The following is a 16,643-nucleotide window of genomic DNA, read 5'->3' on the forward strand; positions in this document are numbered from 1 at the left end:
TCAGTTCAATGGAGAGAAAAAACTTTTTCTATGGAGAGAAAAAAAACTGGTGCTCAATAGAAAATTTAATCAGTCCAAGGTGGCTAAGCTTTTTAACGTTTTACACCATTTTTTTTTTGCAGATGAATCCACGATAAGTATGAACGCTTAGTGTGCAAGGTATTGGGGAGAAAAGGACGCTCAGGATGAGGCTTCTGACTGCAGCTCCGGAGCCTACGATCTAAGACGCTGAATGCATTGACAGGAAGGGTCACAGGGTGAGGGGCAAATAAGGGCAGCCCTCACGGGGCTTAACCTAGTACTTAATGAAAACATTAAGGCAATTGTTAATCCACCTCACGCCCACTCCCAAAACAATAACAACAAACTGCTTTTGGCCAGTTAAGAAAGAAATTGTGCTTCACTCCTTTTCTGTTCTCTTTCCTTCAAAAAAAAAAAAAAAGATGTAATAGACTTACTGTGTTACAGGGAGGAAACGAAAGCTCAGAAATCTGCACTTTAGAAAGTTCACTGAGCCGAGAACCATTTTTAATTGCTTGAATTTGTTCTTCAAACTGAGACTGTAGGTAGAAGGAAAAATGTTAAGTTTTTCTAACAAATTCCAAGAGAAAACCACAGCTGTCAATTAATACTTTTTTTCCCCTTACTATATATACATAGCAAATGCTCAACCGTTTTCCAAGAAATATAACTGAATTGCAAGGAAAGAAGTTCAAAATAAGTCCTTATTAATCAGAATGCTCTACAGCCGTATCAAACATAACTTTTCTAATCTTAACAATCAAGGGCTGAGTTTAAAGAGAGTTAAGAAGATAGCATTTCGTTCATGAAAAATTCTTAATTACAACAAAAAATAAATATTGTCTTTAACAGCTCAAAAAAGAAATAGTTTCAATATGACATGATCTCCTTAGAATTTTAACCATCACATAGATTTTGACAGAATTATAAAATACCTTATAACTTACCTTTGCTTTCTCAATTTCTTCTCTAACATTAGAAAGAAATGATTCCCATGAATGTATGTCAGATTCCATGACAGGATATGCTGCAGAATCACTGAGAAAGTAGAAAAATTTATAAAACTGCTAATGTCCACTTAAAAATTTTTTTAAATTGAAAGCACTAAAGTACAAATGAAAATAAACATTTAAACACAAGAGAAACGTGATCACACACAATAAAACAACTATTTTTAAAGAACTGTATATCTTACAGTCACTACACTTGAGGAAACTTTAACCGTTGATCTAATCCAAATCCCAAAACTGGTAGGCAGAGAGCAAATATTCTCCTGAATTTGAAGATCAGACACTCTGCAGTTGGCATCTTCATATTTAACATCAAAGGCTATCTTTGTATTGAAAAACAAACCAAAACAAAGGCAGCCTGGAAACATCCCAATAAAACCCTCATTCCCATCTTTTTGTAAAATAAAGGGTGGGTGTCTAACAGGCTATGTTAAACTTCTCAGCACCTCATGAATCTGCTCCACTGAAAGTGACAGATAAGCTTTCTACTCCCAACTGAGAAGATCAGGAACACTACCAATCTGCGATGGTGTCAGTTCTCAGTATGCGTCTTAAAGAAAAGCCACAACATTGCTTTTATGGCTTTCCTCTTCTGCTATCCTTGGTGGAATGAGCAGAATTAGCACAGAAGCCCTAAGAAAAAACGCCGTGTACTGTGAGGCTTAATAAGGAGTCAATACCATTAGATAGAATGAGGCCTGAGATATCTTTGTTTCCCAGATGCACCACAACGCATAGCCCACAGCTGTGCTGCATACTGGCAACTGAACACCACGTGGTCTCAACCTCAGCTGTACTAGTCCTGTAATCTGAATCAGCGTATCAATTTACCTTTTCTTTTTTTTTTTTTGGCGGTAAGTGGGCCTCTCCCTGTTGTGGCCTCTCCCATTGCGGAGCACAGGCTCCGGACGCGCAGGCTCAGCGGCCATGGCTCACGGGGCCCAGCCACTCTGCGGCATGTGGGATGTTCCCGGACCGGGGCACGAACCCGTGTCCCCTGCATCGGCAGGCGGACTCTCAACCACTGCGCCACCAGGAAGCCTCCTCAATTTACCTTTAATCAGAAAGGTTTTCTCACCTTTCTGAAAAAAACTTAATCTTGAAACATGAAGAAATAAAGAACTATACAATAAAACTGTTTTTCCATAACCCACAGAATCTCTGGTTTAACACTGAGGGTTTGAAATTTAAATCAAAAAGCACTAGGAATTAAGAATTCAAAACCTGTGTGTTTTGAATTTGTTTATTTTTGTCTTTATTTCCATTTCTCTAGGAGGTGTGTCTAAAAGGATCTTGCTGTGATTTATGTTACACAGTGCTCTGCCTATGTTTTCCTCTAAGAGTTTTATAGTGTCTGGCCTTACATTTAGGTCTTTAATCCATTTTGAACTTATTTTCATGTATGGTGTTAGGAAGTGTTTTGCACAGCAAAGGAAACCATAAACAAGATGAAAAGACAACCCTGAGAATGGGAGAAAATATTTGCAAAGGAAGCAATGACAAAGGATTAATCTGCAAAATGTACAAGCAGCTCATGCAGCTCAATATCAGAAAAACAAACGACCCGGGCTTTCCCTGGTGGTGCAGTGGTTAAGAATCTGCCGGCCAATGCAGGGGACACAGGTTCAATCCCTGGTCCAGAAGATCCCACATGCCACAGAGCAACAAAGCCCGTGCGCCACAACTCCTGAGCCTGCACTCTAGAGCCCACGAGCCACAAATACTGAGCCCATATGCCACAATGCCCACGTGCTTTAGAGCCCGTGCTCCGCAACAAGAGAAGCCACGACAATGAGAAGCCCGCGCACCACAACCAAGAGTAGCCCCCGCTCACCGCAACTAGAGAAAGCCCGCGCATAGCAACGAAGACCTGACACAGCCAAAAAATAAAAACTAATAAATTTATAAAAACAAAACAAAAACCAAACCCAATCCAAAAGTGGGCGGAGGACCTAAATAGACATTTCTCCAAAGAAGACATACAGACTGCCAACAGACACAACGAAGGATGCTCAGCAGCACTGATCATTAGAGAAATGCACATCAAAACTACGATGAGGTATCACCTCACACCAGTCAGAATGGCCATCATCAAATAATCTACAAACAGTAAATGCTGGAGAGGGTGTGGAGAAAAGGGAACCCTCTTGCACTGTTGGTGGGAATGTAAATTGATACAGCCACTACGGAGAACAGTATGGATGTGCCTTAAAAAACTAAAAATAGAACTAGCATATGACCCAGCAATCCCACTACTGGGCATATACCCTGAGAAAACCATAATTCAAAAAGAGACATGTACCACAATGTTCATCGCAGCACTATTTACAATAGCCAGGACATGGAAGCAACCTAAGTGTCCATCGACAGATGAATGGGTAAAGAAGATGTGGTACATATATACAATGGAATATTAGCCATAAAAAGAAACAAAATTGAGTTATTTGTACTGAGGTGGATGGACCCAGAGTCTGTCATACAGAGTGAAGTGAGTCAGAAAAAGAAAGACAAATACTGTATGCTAACACATATATATGGAATCTAAAAAAAATGGTTCTATTGAACCTAGGGGCAGGACAGGAATAAAGATGCAGACGTAGAGAATGGACTTGAGGGCATGGGGAGGGGGAGGGTAAGCTGGGACAAAGTGAGAGAATGGCATGGACATATATATACTACCAAATGTAAAACAGACAGCTAGGGGGAAGCAGCTGCATAGCACAGGGAGATCAGCTTGGTGCTTTGTGACCACCTAGAGGGGTGGAAAAGGGAGGGTGGGAGGGAGATGCAAGAGGGAGGGGATATGGGGATATATGTATTTGTATAGCTGATTCACTCTGTTATACAGCAGAAACTAACACAACACTATAAAACAATTATACTCCAATAAAGATGTTTAAAAAAACAAAACCAAAAACCTGTGTGTGGAATATGATAAAAGGACCAGATGAAAAGTAATCCCATGTGCAAAAATCTATACTGAAAAGTGCTAAATGCTAGACTGAAGGAGACCCTCTAGGATTCCCAGGTAAACCTTATTCCAAAAACAAAGCAAAAGAAAGAAAAGCAGGTAAAGATTACAGAGGGTTGAAAAAAAATGACCAGATATAAATATCTTTTGAAGTGACATGCCCATACTCTCCCATTAAGACTGTTAAGTGACTATTCTTATGGAAGGCAATTGTTTAAAAAGCCTTAAAAACGTGATCTTCATTCCAGAAATTTATTTATTGCATGGAAATGATTAATAATTTAGCTATAAGGATAAAACTTTAGCTATAAGGATACTTGCTACAGCGCAGCTTTTATTAACAAAATGTGCAAACAACCCAACTCTCCCACTATAGTGGTGTTTAATAAATCATGACATGTTTGTACACTGGATTACTATTTAACCTTTTAAAATTAGGTTGGAGGGGGCTTCCCTGGTGGCGCAGTGGTTTAGAGTCCACATGCCGATGCAGGGGACACGGGTTCCTGCCCCGGTCCGGGAAGATCCCACATGCCGCGGAGCGGCTGGGCCCGTGAGCCATGGCCGCTGAGCCTGCGCATCCGGAGCCTGTGCTCCGCAACGGGAGAGGCCACAACAGTGAGAGGCCCGCGTACCACAAAAAAAATAAAAAAATAAAAATAAATAAATAAAATTAGGTTGGAGAAGCATAATTATTGATATGAAAGGAGGATTCCTGTATACTACTTAGTGAAAACTATATATAATTTTTTTTCAAATACTTAATGGATTTGCTGCAAAATATTAACTAGTTATAGCTCAATTAAGAATTAGGATAATTTTTATCCTTTTTGTTTACATGTTTTGATTCTTCTATAATTGAATATCTATTAACTATATTAACTATTAAAAATAAACTAGTCCTAATGTAATTTTTTTCTTAAATCAGCCCTAACCTTTTTTTACCCAATGACACTTCTGGAAAGACACCTGCGACATCACAATACCTGCTCATTAGCTTCAGGTTCTTAAGAAATCCTTCGGCTTGTGACTCCATGTTCTGTAACTTATATACTTCCGTCTCCTTCCAGTTTTCGAGCACAGATACCTACCATTAGATTAAAGAATGTAAGTATTTTAAAACTAAAACTATTTTAAGGTTGGTAAAACAAACATTCTAAACCACTTTCAGGTTTCTCCTTAAATGACATATGATCAGAATCACCAGAACTTAATTATGTTATAATTTCTCTAAGGTGAACATGAATTAAAACTTTTGGATTTGAAAATAGAATAACAAGATGACAGTAAAATTATATACCTAAAATTATACTTTTCTCAGATATGAAACTTTCCACATGGCTTACTGCTTAAGCCATATACAAGCACAGAGCTAGGTTACCTACATGTATATACCTGGTGTGCATAATCTATGGTCCTGTTCATGGTGAGCAGAGGGCCAGGACCCTGCAGAACCACCCCAAGGCTGAACCCTACCGAATTTAAAGGCCTCGGAAACAGACTTGTGGTTGCCAAGGGAGAGGGAAGTGGGTGTGTGTGTGTGGTGGGAGTTTGGGGTTAGCAGATGCAAACTACTATATATAGAATGGATAAACAACAAGGTCTTACTGTATAGCACATGGAACTATATTCAATATCCTGTGATAAACCATAATGGAAAAGAATATACAGAAGAATGTGTGTGTGTGTGTATATATATATATATATATATATATATATATACACACACACACACACATATGTATAACTGAATCACTTTGTTGTACAGCAGAAATTAACACATGTGGTAAATCAACTATACTTCAATAATAAATAAATACAGAATAGCTGCATTAAAATAAAATAGAAGCCTCAGAGAAGCTGTTATCAGCAAGGGCATTAAAAGGTTCTAGGGCATGTTTTTAAAACTTTAGACTCTCTGCTGTGGCTCCCCGCACAAGCCAACTGGCCATTTTTGTAAAAGTCACTGCAGGAAATGTAGACCTGCCTTGTTTTAATCCAGGTGTCAGCAACCTTGACAGGGCCCACCAGGCAAACCTGCTTGCCAAATGGTGATAAATGGGAACTGAATGACTTGGGAACAGAGATGCAGGCATAGTATCGGTAAAGTAGAAGTACTTGGACTATTTTTCCTTCCTTTCTTTATAAAAGCAGCTGCATAGCTGATATTTCACTGGAAGACTCATGTTTACAGACTGCATAAGCTAAGCTTTTCCTTACCTTCCTAGAGTAATCATAGACACATACCCAAATAAATAACATTTACTTCTCAATGAGAAAAACAAAGACAACCATATTTCAGGAACTAAATAAAATACAGCCAGAAGTCATTATTATTATTATTGTCTCAGTAGTTTCTCAAATAGTATACTGACATTGGTATATAGTCTTCTGTGGGGAGGAGAGTATATTCTTAATAAATGGATTATTTTCAAGTTCCCTTTCTAGCATTGGCAAATAGATTTTATGGTTGGCTACTTCATGGTGCATCACTTGACTAAATATGATGAAGGCATTAACAGTGTAGAGCATGGAAAATGATTGAATTATGTTAAATAAGCAGGTTATAAAATGTGGTGTACACTATGAGTACAGCTAGCATGAAGGTAAAAAATTTTAAAGCTACAGGCAAGAAGAGAGTGGTTGTTCCAGGGAGGTAGGATTATGGGTGAAAGGATATCCCTCAGCCTCCACACTTCCCAGTAATGCTGTCGTGCCTCATGTGTAATTAAACACAAAGTAAACAAATGATATCCTGCCATATCTGTCAGTCACCAAGTGTCCTGGACTCACCTCTGCATCCACAGCCCTTTGAAGACTCTCTTCATAATGCTCTTTCTCTTTCTTTATACACTCTTCTATTTTCATTTTCTCATTCATAAATGTATTACTGCAAATATTAAAGAAAAAAAACTTATTGAAAAAAACTTAATCAGTGAGATCACAAAGGCTGAAGCCAGGTTAACTTTTAAGTCATGCCACAAAAAGACTTACACATCTTCTAGAGAAACTTCTTGCCTAATATTTGACTACATAATGCAAGACTCACATGTGCTCTTTGCACTTTACAAATGATCGAAGGAAGATGTGAAATTAAAAGTGAGTATTGGTGGGACTGCTGAGAAACTGGTTCACCATTTTTATGGGGTTAGGTTAAGTCTAGTCTGGCTACTGAGTCAGAAATTCTATTTTGACCCATATTACAAGGTAATAACCCAAAGGAAAAAAGTGATATGCACAAAGCTGTTCATGGCATTACGATTATAACAGCTTAAAAAAAAAACAAACAAAAACCCGGCATGGACTATGACGTAAATGGAAATATGTGTATGAAACAATATTAAATAAGAAAAGCAGAATACAACTGCTTACTACTGAATACACTGGTTACCAGTATGTACAAACATTTCTATTAATAAAGGTTAAAAGGAAACTTTTTATAGGTTCATAACAAAAATTCTTTAATAAATCTTTAAAATTGTAGAGCAAGAAACTACCATAATATAATTGAGACTGTTATTTCAAGTAACACAAAAGTTTTTCAAACACATTTTTAGTTTCAGGTTAATTCAAGGGAAAAGAAGAGTAATCAACAATGATAAATTCAGCACATTTTTTACACCGACAATGTGAAACAAAAGGAGAAACATCATAAAATAAAAATATTTAAAGAATAAATTTATTTAAATATTAATCTAAATAATAAAATAGAAAGAGAAATTTTAAAAAAGAGAAACATAATCATTTAAAAGAAACAGACAAGTAAAAATATATTTGGATGTCTCAATAAGTGCAGACTGTGCCTCTGGTATTAGAAGTATAATAAGATGTTAAAATAAATTTAAGCTTAATTTGCCTGATTTCAAAGGACTGGTCCAGAAGTAATTCACGTTCCTTTTCCTTTCCAGCGTTTTCCTGGGTATACCTACAAGTAAGTATAATCACCAAATTTTAATTAATTTTCAAAGGTTTTTAAAAACACGATCTCACACAGTAAATTCCTATATCCATGCAAACATTTCTTGAATTCTTTACATTTATTTTTGTTTCATTTCTAATATCTTCTAAATAGGCAAAGAATTTGGACCATTTTCCTTTTGGGAAAATTTCCTTCTACACCTGCAGGGCAGATCACCTTTTTTCTTCACTCTAAGTCGCATGTCTGCAGCAAAGATCCCCTGTCTCAGTCCTCTGTCAGGAGCACCTCCAGGGGCTTCAACACGAGACAGAGGAGTAAGGTGTTGGATCATCATCAGTTTAACAGTGGTTCTCTCTCAAAATGAAAACAGCCTTCTATTCTTTAAAACAGAACCTCAGGGCTTCCCTGGTGGCGCAGTGGTTGAGAGTCCGCCTGCCGATGCAGGAGACACAGGTTCGTGCCCCGGTCCGGGAAGATCCCACATGCTGTGGAGCGGCTAGGCCCGTGAGCCACGGTCACTGAGCCTGCGCGTCCGGAGTCTGTGCTCCGCAATGGGAGAGGCCACAACAGTGAGAGACCCACATACCACAAAAAAAAAAAAAAAAAGAAGTGATGCTCTGACAGTTCTGGGTCTGAACCTTCAGAAGGGTGGGCAGCTTCCACTTCTGCACTCTTGGAAGCTCTTAGCCACCACATAAGCGGTCTGGCTACCATGATGGAGACCACATGGAGAGATCAAATAGATAGAAGAAGCCACATGGAGAGAGAGAAGGCCTGAAACTGCATAGGAAGAAAGAGGCCAAGTCACCCCAGCATCCCAGCTGAGCCAGCCACAAGAGGAACCACTGACAAGACCAGCAGAAGAATGGTCCGGCCAAACAGCCCAGACTGCAAGAGCAGGATCAAATAAAAATTAATTTAAGCCGCTGAGTTTCTGGTGTTTCGTTCAACAGTAGATAACAATTAAGGTGAGGAATCATATGACATATCACTGTTTAGGGAAAGAGGGGTTAGAAATGGATCACAGAGAATCTTAAAACAAACCTGGTCCATCTGACAACTGCCTGAATGTATTACCAAATCCTTCATATTACAGAACCAAATTTTAATAATTTAAAGATTCAGGATGGAAGTAATAAATAAAATGATCATCACAGAATCTTAGTGCTGGAAAGAACCTTAGATCTAGACAAGCCCCCTCATTTTACAATAAGGAAGAGGGGTTAAAGGTAATGTTCACAGTAAGAAGTGGTGCTCAGACTGGAAGTTGGTTCTTTGTTGATTTGCAGTCTTACCTTTATGTAATTTATCTGCAAACATGGTAGGTTTATAAAAAGTTTTAGGTGCAATAATTCCCCAACGGATGTTCTTTAAAATGAAATGAAAATACCTAAAATTTTCACTTTACTTGATATAGCTTGAAATTGAATATCAAAAACGAAAAACAACCCAAAATATACCCCAATAATAAATAAATAAGTAAAAATCATTGACTTTCAAGTGTTACTTACATTTCACTGGCATTTAAAACCTTTTTCATCTTCTTCTTCAGTGCCTTTAGTCTCTCTTGGATTTCTTTTTTCTCCTGTTCCCATTTTTTAATTTCCTTTTCCAAATCTTCGAGGAACCAATCTAATTCTGTCTTTGAGATCTAAAAACATTTTAGAAAGTACCTAAATAAATGGGAAGATATACTTAAAAAAAAAAAAAAAAAAGAGCCTGAAAGACTACAATTGTGGTGGTGTGCTAGCTTAACCGATGACTCCAGTTCCACAGAACACACACTCAGGAGCTGGCTGTATGTGCCACCCTGGCCGAGGCTGGACATAAAGTCGCACAATACACAGCCTCAGCCCTTAAACAAGGATGGAGAGAGACATGACGACTATCTGGTACTTGCGAAGGGCTTCTCAAAATCAGTGATATCTGATCTCTGTCTTAAAACATGGGTCTGTCACATGGAGAATGGATTCCAAGTAGTGGCAACTGGTGAAGCAGAAGGTTAAAAGAGTAAGGCCTGTCTGTGCAAAAAAGCAAGAGGTGCTGCATGGCTGGAGGACGAGGTGGGTGTTCAGAAGTCAGGGCACGGAGAATGGCATCTGAGGCACCTTGGGTTAAAATGATCAAGGGCCTTGTAAGCCACGCTAGGGAGTGTGGACTTTATCCTGCTGAAAACGGGAAGCCAGTGAAGGCTCTTAAGCAGGGTTGTGAGATGATGAGATTCCTATTTTAGAAAAATAACTGAAAGACAAAGAGGTAGACCAGAGTTAAGAGGGTGCATGAAGGACGAGAACAGTGACTTTCACATTTTCTTGACTTCCTCTGACACTTTCTTATTGTGACCCACAATAGCAAATACATTTTAATAATTATCTACAGCATATGTACATACATATATATGTATGCATGTGTATACACATAAAACTGAAAAAAAAACTGCCCTCACTTTCTGAGATGCCCCGGAGCAACTAAACCCGCGTGCCACAACTGCTGAAGCCCACGTGCCTAGAGCCCACGCTCCGCAACAAGAGAAGCCACCGCGATGAGAAGCCCGCGCATCGCAACGAAGAGTAGCCCCCCTTCGCCACAACTAGAGAAAGCCTGCACACGGCAACAAAGACCCAACACAGCCAAAAAATAGAAATTAAATTAAAAAAATCTCACTGCAATAGCCCGGGTGAGAGACAATGAGGATGACAGTGGTAGCTGTAGGGATGATAAAGGAAACTTTAGAAGACTAGAATGGATAAGACCACGTGTCTGACTGGATATATGGTAAAGCAGAAGGTGACAGAGTTAAGTTTCTACCTTGGATGAATAACTAAACAAAATTCCATTAACAAAAAAGGAGAATATGGAAGATGTACAGGAAAGAGGGAAATTAACCTAGATATGTATGTTTAAATAAATTTATGAGTAAACAATAAAATATATAGAAGAACTTAATAATTTTGACCCTGCAATCATTTTGATGGAACAGAGTAGAAATTTATAAGTGTTTGACAAAGACTACAAATCAAAGGAATAAAATTCTGAATTCAAACAGTCTTCCAACATAGCCACACAGAAAGGAATAACGTATTTCCCAGTTTTGCTGATTTACACATCTTCTAACAGGCTATTCTAGAGTGGGTTAGCACACCATCAAGACAGGTGTGTTCTGCTCCCCAAAGAACCTTTCCCAACATGGCAAACTCCAACCCCATTAATATACTACCAACCAAAAGTCCATTCACCAATTAATTAGTTGTAACTTGGAATGCATTTCCCCATAAAAAGCCATGTTAGAAACATCAGTTAAATAGCCAACACTTCTCTTCCAAGAAGCTCACAGTTACAGTGGTTAGCTGAAGAAAACGAGGTCTACAGTGTTAAAGAAGGCAAGTTTCCAGACCACGAAGAGTCTATTTGACTGTAGAAGAAATAGTCTCAACCGGGGTTCTGGGAGCAGAGACATGCGGTGCTGGAAAGACGAGGAGGAAAGCTAAGACTCCCCTCTGAGACGGTTTCGAAAAAGACTCTCGTCTGTCTTCAGCAGCCTCCCATCTTCCTTTTGGCAGTGGGTTCCACGCTCTGGGCGCCCTTCCTCCCTCAACACCCTCAAGTTTCTCTGGACCCCTGACTTAAGCCCACCCCCAGCCGAGGGCCTGCCAACTCCCAGGCATACTTCCAGAACGTCCTTCCTCCCCTTCCCTTGCCATCCCTCACCCCGAGGGCGCCTGACGGCAGCACGGCGCTCAGACGAACCACTTCAACCGGCCCGGAAGTATCCACGCTTCACCCTTCAGCCTAAATGATCCTCTAAGCTACAGGGAGTCTGCACACGTTTTGTTTGGCAAGCCCAGTACTTTTCGTTTGCTTTTCAAAATATAAATGTGTTATCTCTGCCTGGTCACGAAGGCTTTTGGTTTGCAACACCTGCCAGAACTTCAGGCAATATGACAAGGAGAAATGAAAAGCTGTTATCTGGATGCTCTGGACGGCTAGGTACACCACCAGTTGAGACAGCCTGCTTGGTCCGCTTTCTCACACAGGTGTTGCCTTTTGAAACTTCTTCTGAACCTACAAATTCTCTAAAAGTTTTATGTCATTTTTCGAGGTGTCATCTCTTCAGTGCCAGCAGATATACAGGCGGTGCATATGCTTGTAAGATGCCAGCCACTTATAAATGAACACGCTCTAGACTAATATTTCTAACATTACTATGGGAATCAGAATGGAGCAATATTTACAAGAGACTAAAAGAAGCACCTTTCAACTTTACTGTTTTCCAGTTTGAAATTCTACTAGTAACGACGACTGCTTAATGAAGTCCCAACTTCATTTCTGCTTAGGGAGCCTTTCATTTTCCACCTCTGACCAGGTTCCCTGTAGCCTGAATTTCCTGCTTAGGCTTAGAATGTGACCAGGTCACTGAGACATGGGTTCAGCTACAGAAACTTGGAGCCTCCTCCTTCAGAAAAGACAGTGTACCCTGAAGCCAAGTTATACAGACTCCCCGTGAAATACGGCTGTCTAGTCAAAAGAGGCATCAACTTACGAGGACATTTCTCCCTCATCAGCTTTCGACACCAAGGTTTCGGATGTTCCTGGGAAGCAGGTTTGCTAACCAGTCCAGGTCCTTAATGACTTTAAAGTCCCGCTGCAGGAGTAGGGTTGACCTCAATGGCCTTGAGATGTGCAGGCCAACTGTTCTAAGGCAGCAGAGGTTCAACAGCTTAGTGACATTCCCTCCGTCACGGGGACAGTTCAACTCATTTTCCTTGCTGCAATCTTGCTGATCCTGAATGTGCTGAGTCATTACTGTGACAGAGGTGACCACCATGCCTACTAGGCTTGCAAGATCCTGTATTCTACTACCATGACCAATGTCCATATGCACGCCTCGCTGCTGATGGCCAAGCCAAACTTGTTTCTTGCCTCTATTCTAAGCCAATGATTTCACCTAGGATTCAGCCCTTTGGCTGGGAGATGATGTACAACCTCAAGGTTATACTGGGACATAAGAACCTACTTGGCAACAAGTACCTCAAGCAGTTCAGGTATCAAAAGGCACAAAGTATTATAAACACACACACACACACCCCTACAGCTCAGCCATGAAAAATGCTACATGAGTTCATCTGCAATTTGTACTCACCACCCTTTAATGACATAGCTGGCCTAGGGCAGCTATCACGAGCTTGTCTCTGACTACATGAAAAAGAATAATCTGAATGCCTTTCTTTGAAACATTAGAATAGGAGAAACAACAGGCTGTATACAACTGCATCCTGTATTTACACAGTTCACTGACATAATTATAAACACCTCTGAAAGTCTTTTTCTCAATTAGAGAACATTTGGTTTTTATACCTCTTTTTTTAAACCTCAACTATGTTTTAAAGTAAATATTTGAAGTGCCTTCAGTAATATATATAATTCAAAAAATACAAAATAAAAAAGAATGCTAAGTAAAGAAAACAGAATAAAAAGATAAGAATGATAATATAAAAACAGAGCCAGAGTAATATAAAAACAAATGGCATGAGGCCCTAACCATTCTTCAGAAACAGTATTAAAACTTTCTGGCAGTCGAAGTCCAATAAAAACAAGCCCACTGCACGAAGAAACGCAGATAGTAAAAGTAGAGAGAAATTACTTCTCAGGGCCTCATAAAGAGGACGCTACATAAAAGTCCTGGAAGATCAGCACAGAGCCTGGCACTTAAGAAGCATCCAATAAATATTTGTCAAATGAAAGAATGGGTGATACCCTCCACTACATACTAGCAGTAAATAAAGCAACAATCTTCACACAACGTCCAGGCCTGATGGCCTTTCATGTAGGCTGACAGAATGTGAAGACACAATTCACTAAACCCAGTTCTTCAGGGGCCCAAGTACAACTGTTTGATAACATCGGCGGAGCTCCTAGTCTGTACACTGAGATCCAAAGATGGCTAAGAAACAGTCGTCACTTTCAGGGAGATCACAGTTTGGTGGGGGAAATGTGCATAAAAGATAATTACTACACCATACACAAAAATTAACTCAAAATGGATCATAGGCCTAAGTGGAGAGAGCTAAAACTATAAAACTCTAGAATACAGGAATAAATCTTGGTGCTTGGTGATCTTGGATTTGACAGTGGTTTCTCAGCTACGACATCAAAAGCATAAGCAACAAAAGAAAAAACAGAGAAAGCGGACTACACTGCAATTTAAAACTTGTGTGCTGCAAATGATACCATCAAGAAAGTGAAAAGACAACCCATGGAACGGGAGATAGAAGAAATAAAGTTGCAAATATGGAAGATGGGAGAAAATATTTCTAAATCATATATTTGATAAGCAACTTGTACCTAGAATACATATATATGAAAACTCTTAATTCAATAATTTAAAAACAAATAATGAAATTAATAAATGGGCAAAGGATTAAAACAGACATTTCTCCAAATTTTCCAAAGATATAAAAATGGACATTAAGCACATATAAGATGCTCAACATCATTAACCTTTTAGGGAAATGCAAATCAAAACCACAATGAGAAACCACTTTACACCCATCAGAACAGCTAAAATCAAAAAGACAGATGATAATAAGCATTAGTGAGACCATGGAGAGATTGGATCCCTCATACACTGCTGGTGGGAATGTAAGATGGTGCAGCTGTTTTGGAACAGTATGGAACTTTCTCGAATTCTTAAATATGGGGTTAGCACACGACCCAGCAATTCCACTCCTAGGTATATACCCAAAAGAAATGAAAACATATGTCCACAGAAAAACTTGTACTCAGATGTTCATAGCAATATTATTCATAACAGCCCAAAACTGGAAAGAATCCAAATGTCCATCAACTGATGAATGGGTAAATAAAATGTGATACAGCATACAAAGGAATATTATTCAGCAGTAAAAAGGAATGAAGTGCTGATACATGTTACTCGGATGAATGTACATGCATGGACCCTGAAAACATTAAGCTAGGTGAAAGAAGGCGCTCACAAAAGACCACATATAATATGACTCCATTTATATAAAATGCCCAGAACAGCTGGCTATATGCAATAGCTGGCCCAGATTCTTACTGATGCTTTGTAAACGCTCAGCGCTTTTCAAGTACTTTGTAAATAAGTGATTTTTCTCAAAGAGGGCATGACAGCATTCTGGGTGGGACAATTCTTCCTCCTTCTATACTTATCTCTGGCCATTCCCCACCCCTTTCCACCTCTGTGAGTCCTCACAAAACTATGAAGTAGAGATTACATTATTAATGAGGAAACTGAGGGTCGAAGAGATGGAGTAAATTATTTTAGGTCACAAAGCTATTAAGTGGTGGTGCTGGGGTCACTAGCCAGGCAGTCTGACTCTTATTGCCCAAGTTTTTTTTTTTTTTTTTTTTTTTGGCTGCGTTGGGTCTTCGTTGTTGTGCATGGGCTTTCTCTAATTGCAGCGAGCAGGGGCTACTCTTAGCTGCCGTGTGCGGGCTTCTCATTGCGGGGCTTCTCTTATTGCAGAGCACGGGCTCTAGGCATGCAGGCTTCAGTAGTTGTGGCACGTGGGCTCAGTAGCTGTGGCTCGTGGGCTCTAGAGCGCAGGCTCAGTAGTTGCGGCACACGGGCTTAGTTGCTCTGCTTGCCTGAGTTCTTAAACGTGATTTGCTACTGCTTGCCTCTCTCTTCTCTATAAGGGGGAAGGGCTGTTGTATTTAATATATCCAAATGTGGGATCAAGAAACTTAAGTATTAGCTCATAACCTCAGTGATCTAAGAGAGTCAAAGGCCAAGGGAAAGATCAACAAAAGTGGAAATTCCTTTTTACATTTATAAAAGATTTTCCACAAGTGAATTCTGAGTATAGTCATGATTAATAAAGAAGTTATCTGCTTGGCCTCATCTGCTCTTGTGCAGACAACAACCTAAGGATCTCAGACAACCAATTTATCCTGCTAGGAAACAGGTATACATTTTACATGGAAAGTCTAATAACCTAACTGGCCTGTAATTTGAGGGACTAAATAATGGCTCTTTTTAGAAAATGGACTGACTACTCTTAAGTACAACCACGTGGAACCCAACCCAGAGCCTTAGCCAAGTTAAAAAGCAGGTCAGAAGCCCAAGCCCACCAGCCAAAGCTGCTGCTCTCACAGCCCTCCTCCCTGCGCGCTCATTTACTGTACATTTCTTGGTTAAGTGTACAAAGAAGCCTTGATGAGCTGCACAAATACAGGACCCAGTCAGACCAGCAGTTTATAAAGCTGGACAAGCCTCTGCCAGAAAGAAAGAAACCTCACTCACCAGATGCCCACCTAAAATTAAGTGGCTGAGTCTGCAAATCTGCCCTCAGCACTTAATCGGGTGAACACAGGCATTCCCGCACGGATTTATTAAAACTGAAAACTGAATTTTCCTGAGGCAATACAAAGTTTACAAAAATATGTTATTTTGTTAAGCCCCCCAAGTAGCTTATCCAAATTAGTGTTCTGTGAGCCACTGTGCAGGGCTTTACTTTTGCTCATTTTTCCCTCTTCGCAATCAAGAAGACTTCATTCATCTGGGCAACTGAGCAGAAAGGCTGCTTCCTTCCAATTCTTCTCATTCTTCAAATCTCCCCGGTCTCATCCCAAGTAAAAACATGTCCTAAGGAATGTTATAACAGTAACCTTTACATACCAACCCTTTTCTTCCAGGCATACTTAAATCTCAATAAATGAGTTTATTGATTAAGGTCCCACA

At 39.7% G+C, this 16,643-nt stretch overlaps 1 protein-coding gene across 13 annotated transcripts in view; it reads right to left on the reverse strand.

The window, feature by feature from the left end:
- Window positions 1–16,643, reverse strand: part of TTC3 (tetratricopeptide repeat domain 3) — a 137,537-nt gene that overhangs the window by 11,480 nt on the left and 109,414 nt on the right. For all 13 annotated transcript variants that reach the window (XM_060010312.1, XM_060010311.1, XM_060010320.1 and 10 more), the window contains 6 exons: window positions 9,433–9,572; window positions 7,859–7,927; window positions 6,796–6,892; window positions 4,989–5,089; window positions 969–1,059; window positions 459–560 (listed from right to left, as the gene is read on the reverse strand). In XM_060010312.1, coding sequence (XP_059866295.1) covers window positions 459–560; window positions 969–1,059; window positions 4,989–5,089; window positions 6,796–6,892; window positions 7,859–7,927; window positions 9,433–9,572 — 600 coding nt within the window. The remainder of the gene's footprint in view (window positions 1–458; window positions 561–968; window positions 1,060–4,988; window positions 5,090–6,795; window positions 6,893–7,858; window positions 7,928–9,432; window positions 9,573–16,643) is intronic.

This window comes from Delphinus delphis, chromosome 4 (genome assembly GCF_949987515.2).
Source record: "Delphinus delphis chromosome 4, mDelDel1.2, whole genome shotgun sequence".
Lineage (NCBI taxonomy): Eukaryota > Metazoa > Chordata > Mammalia > Artiodactyla > Delphinidae > Delphinus > Delphinus delphis.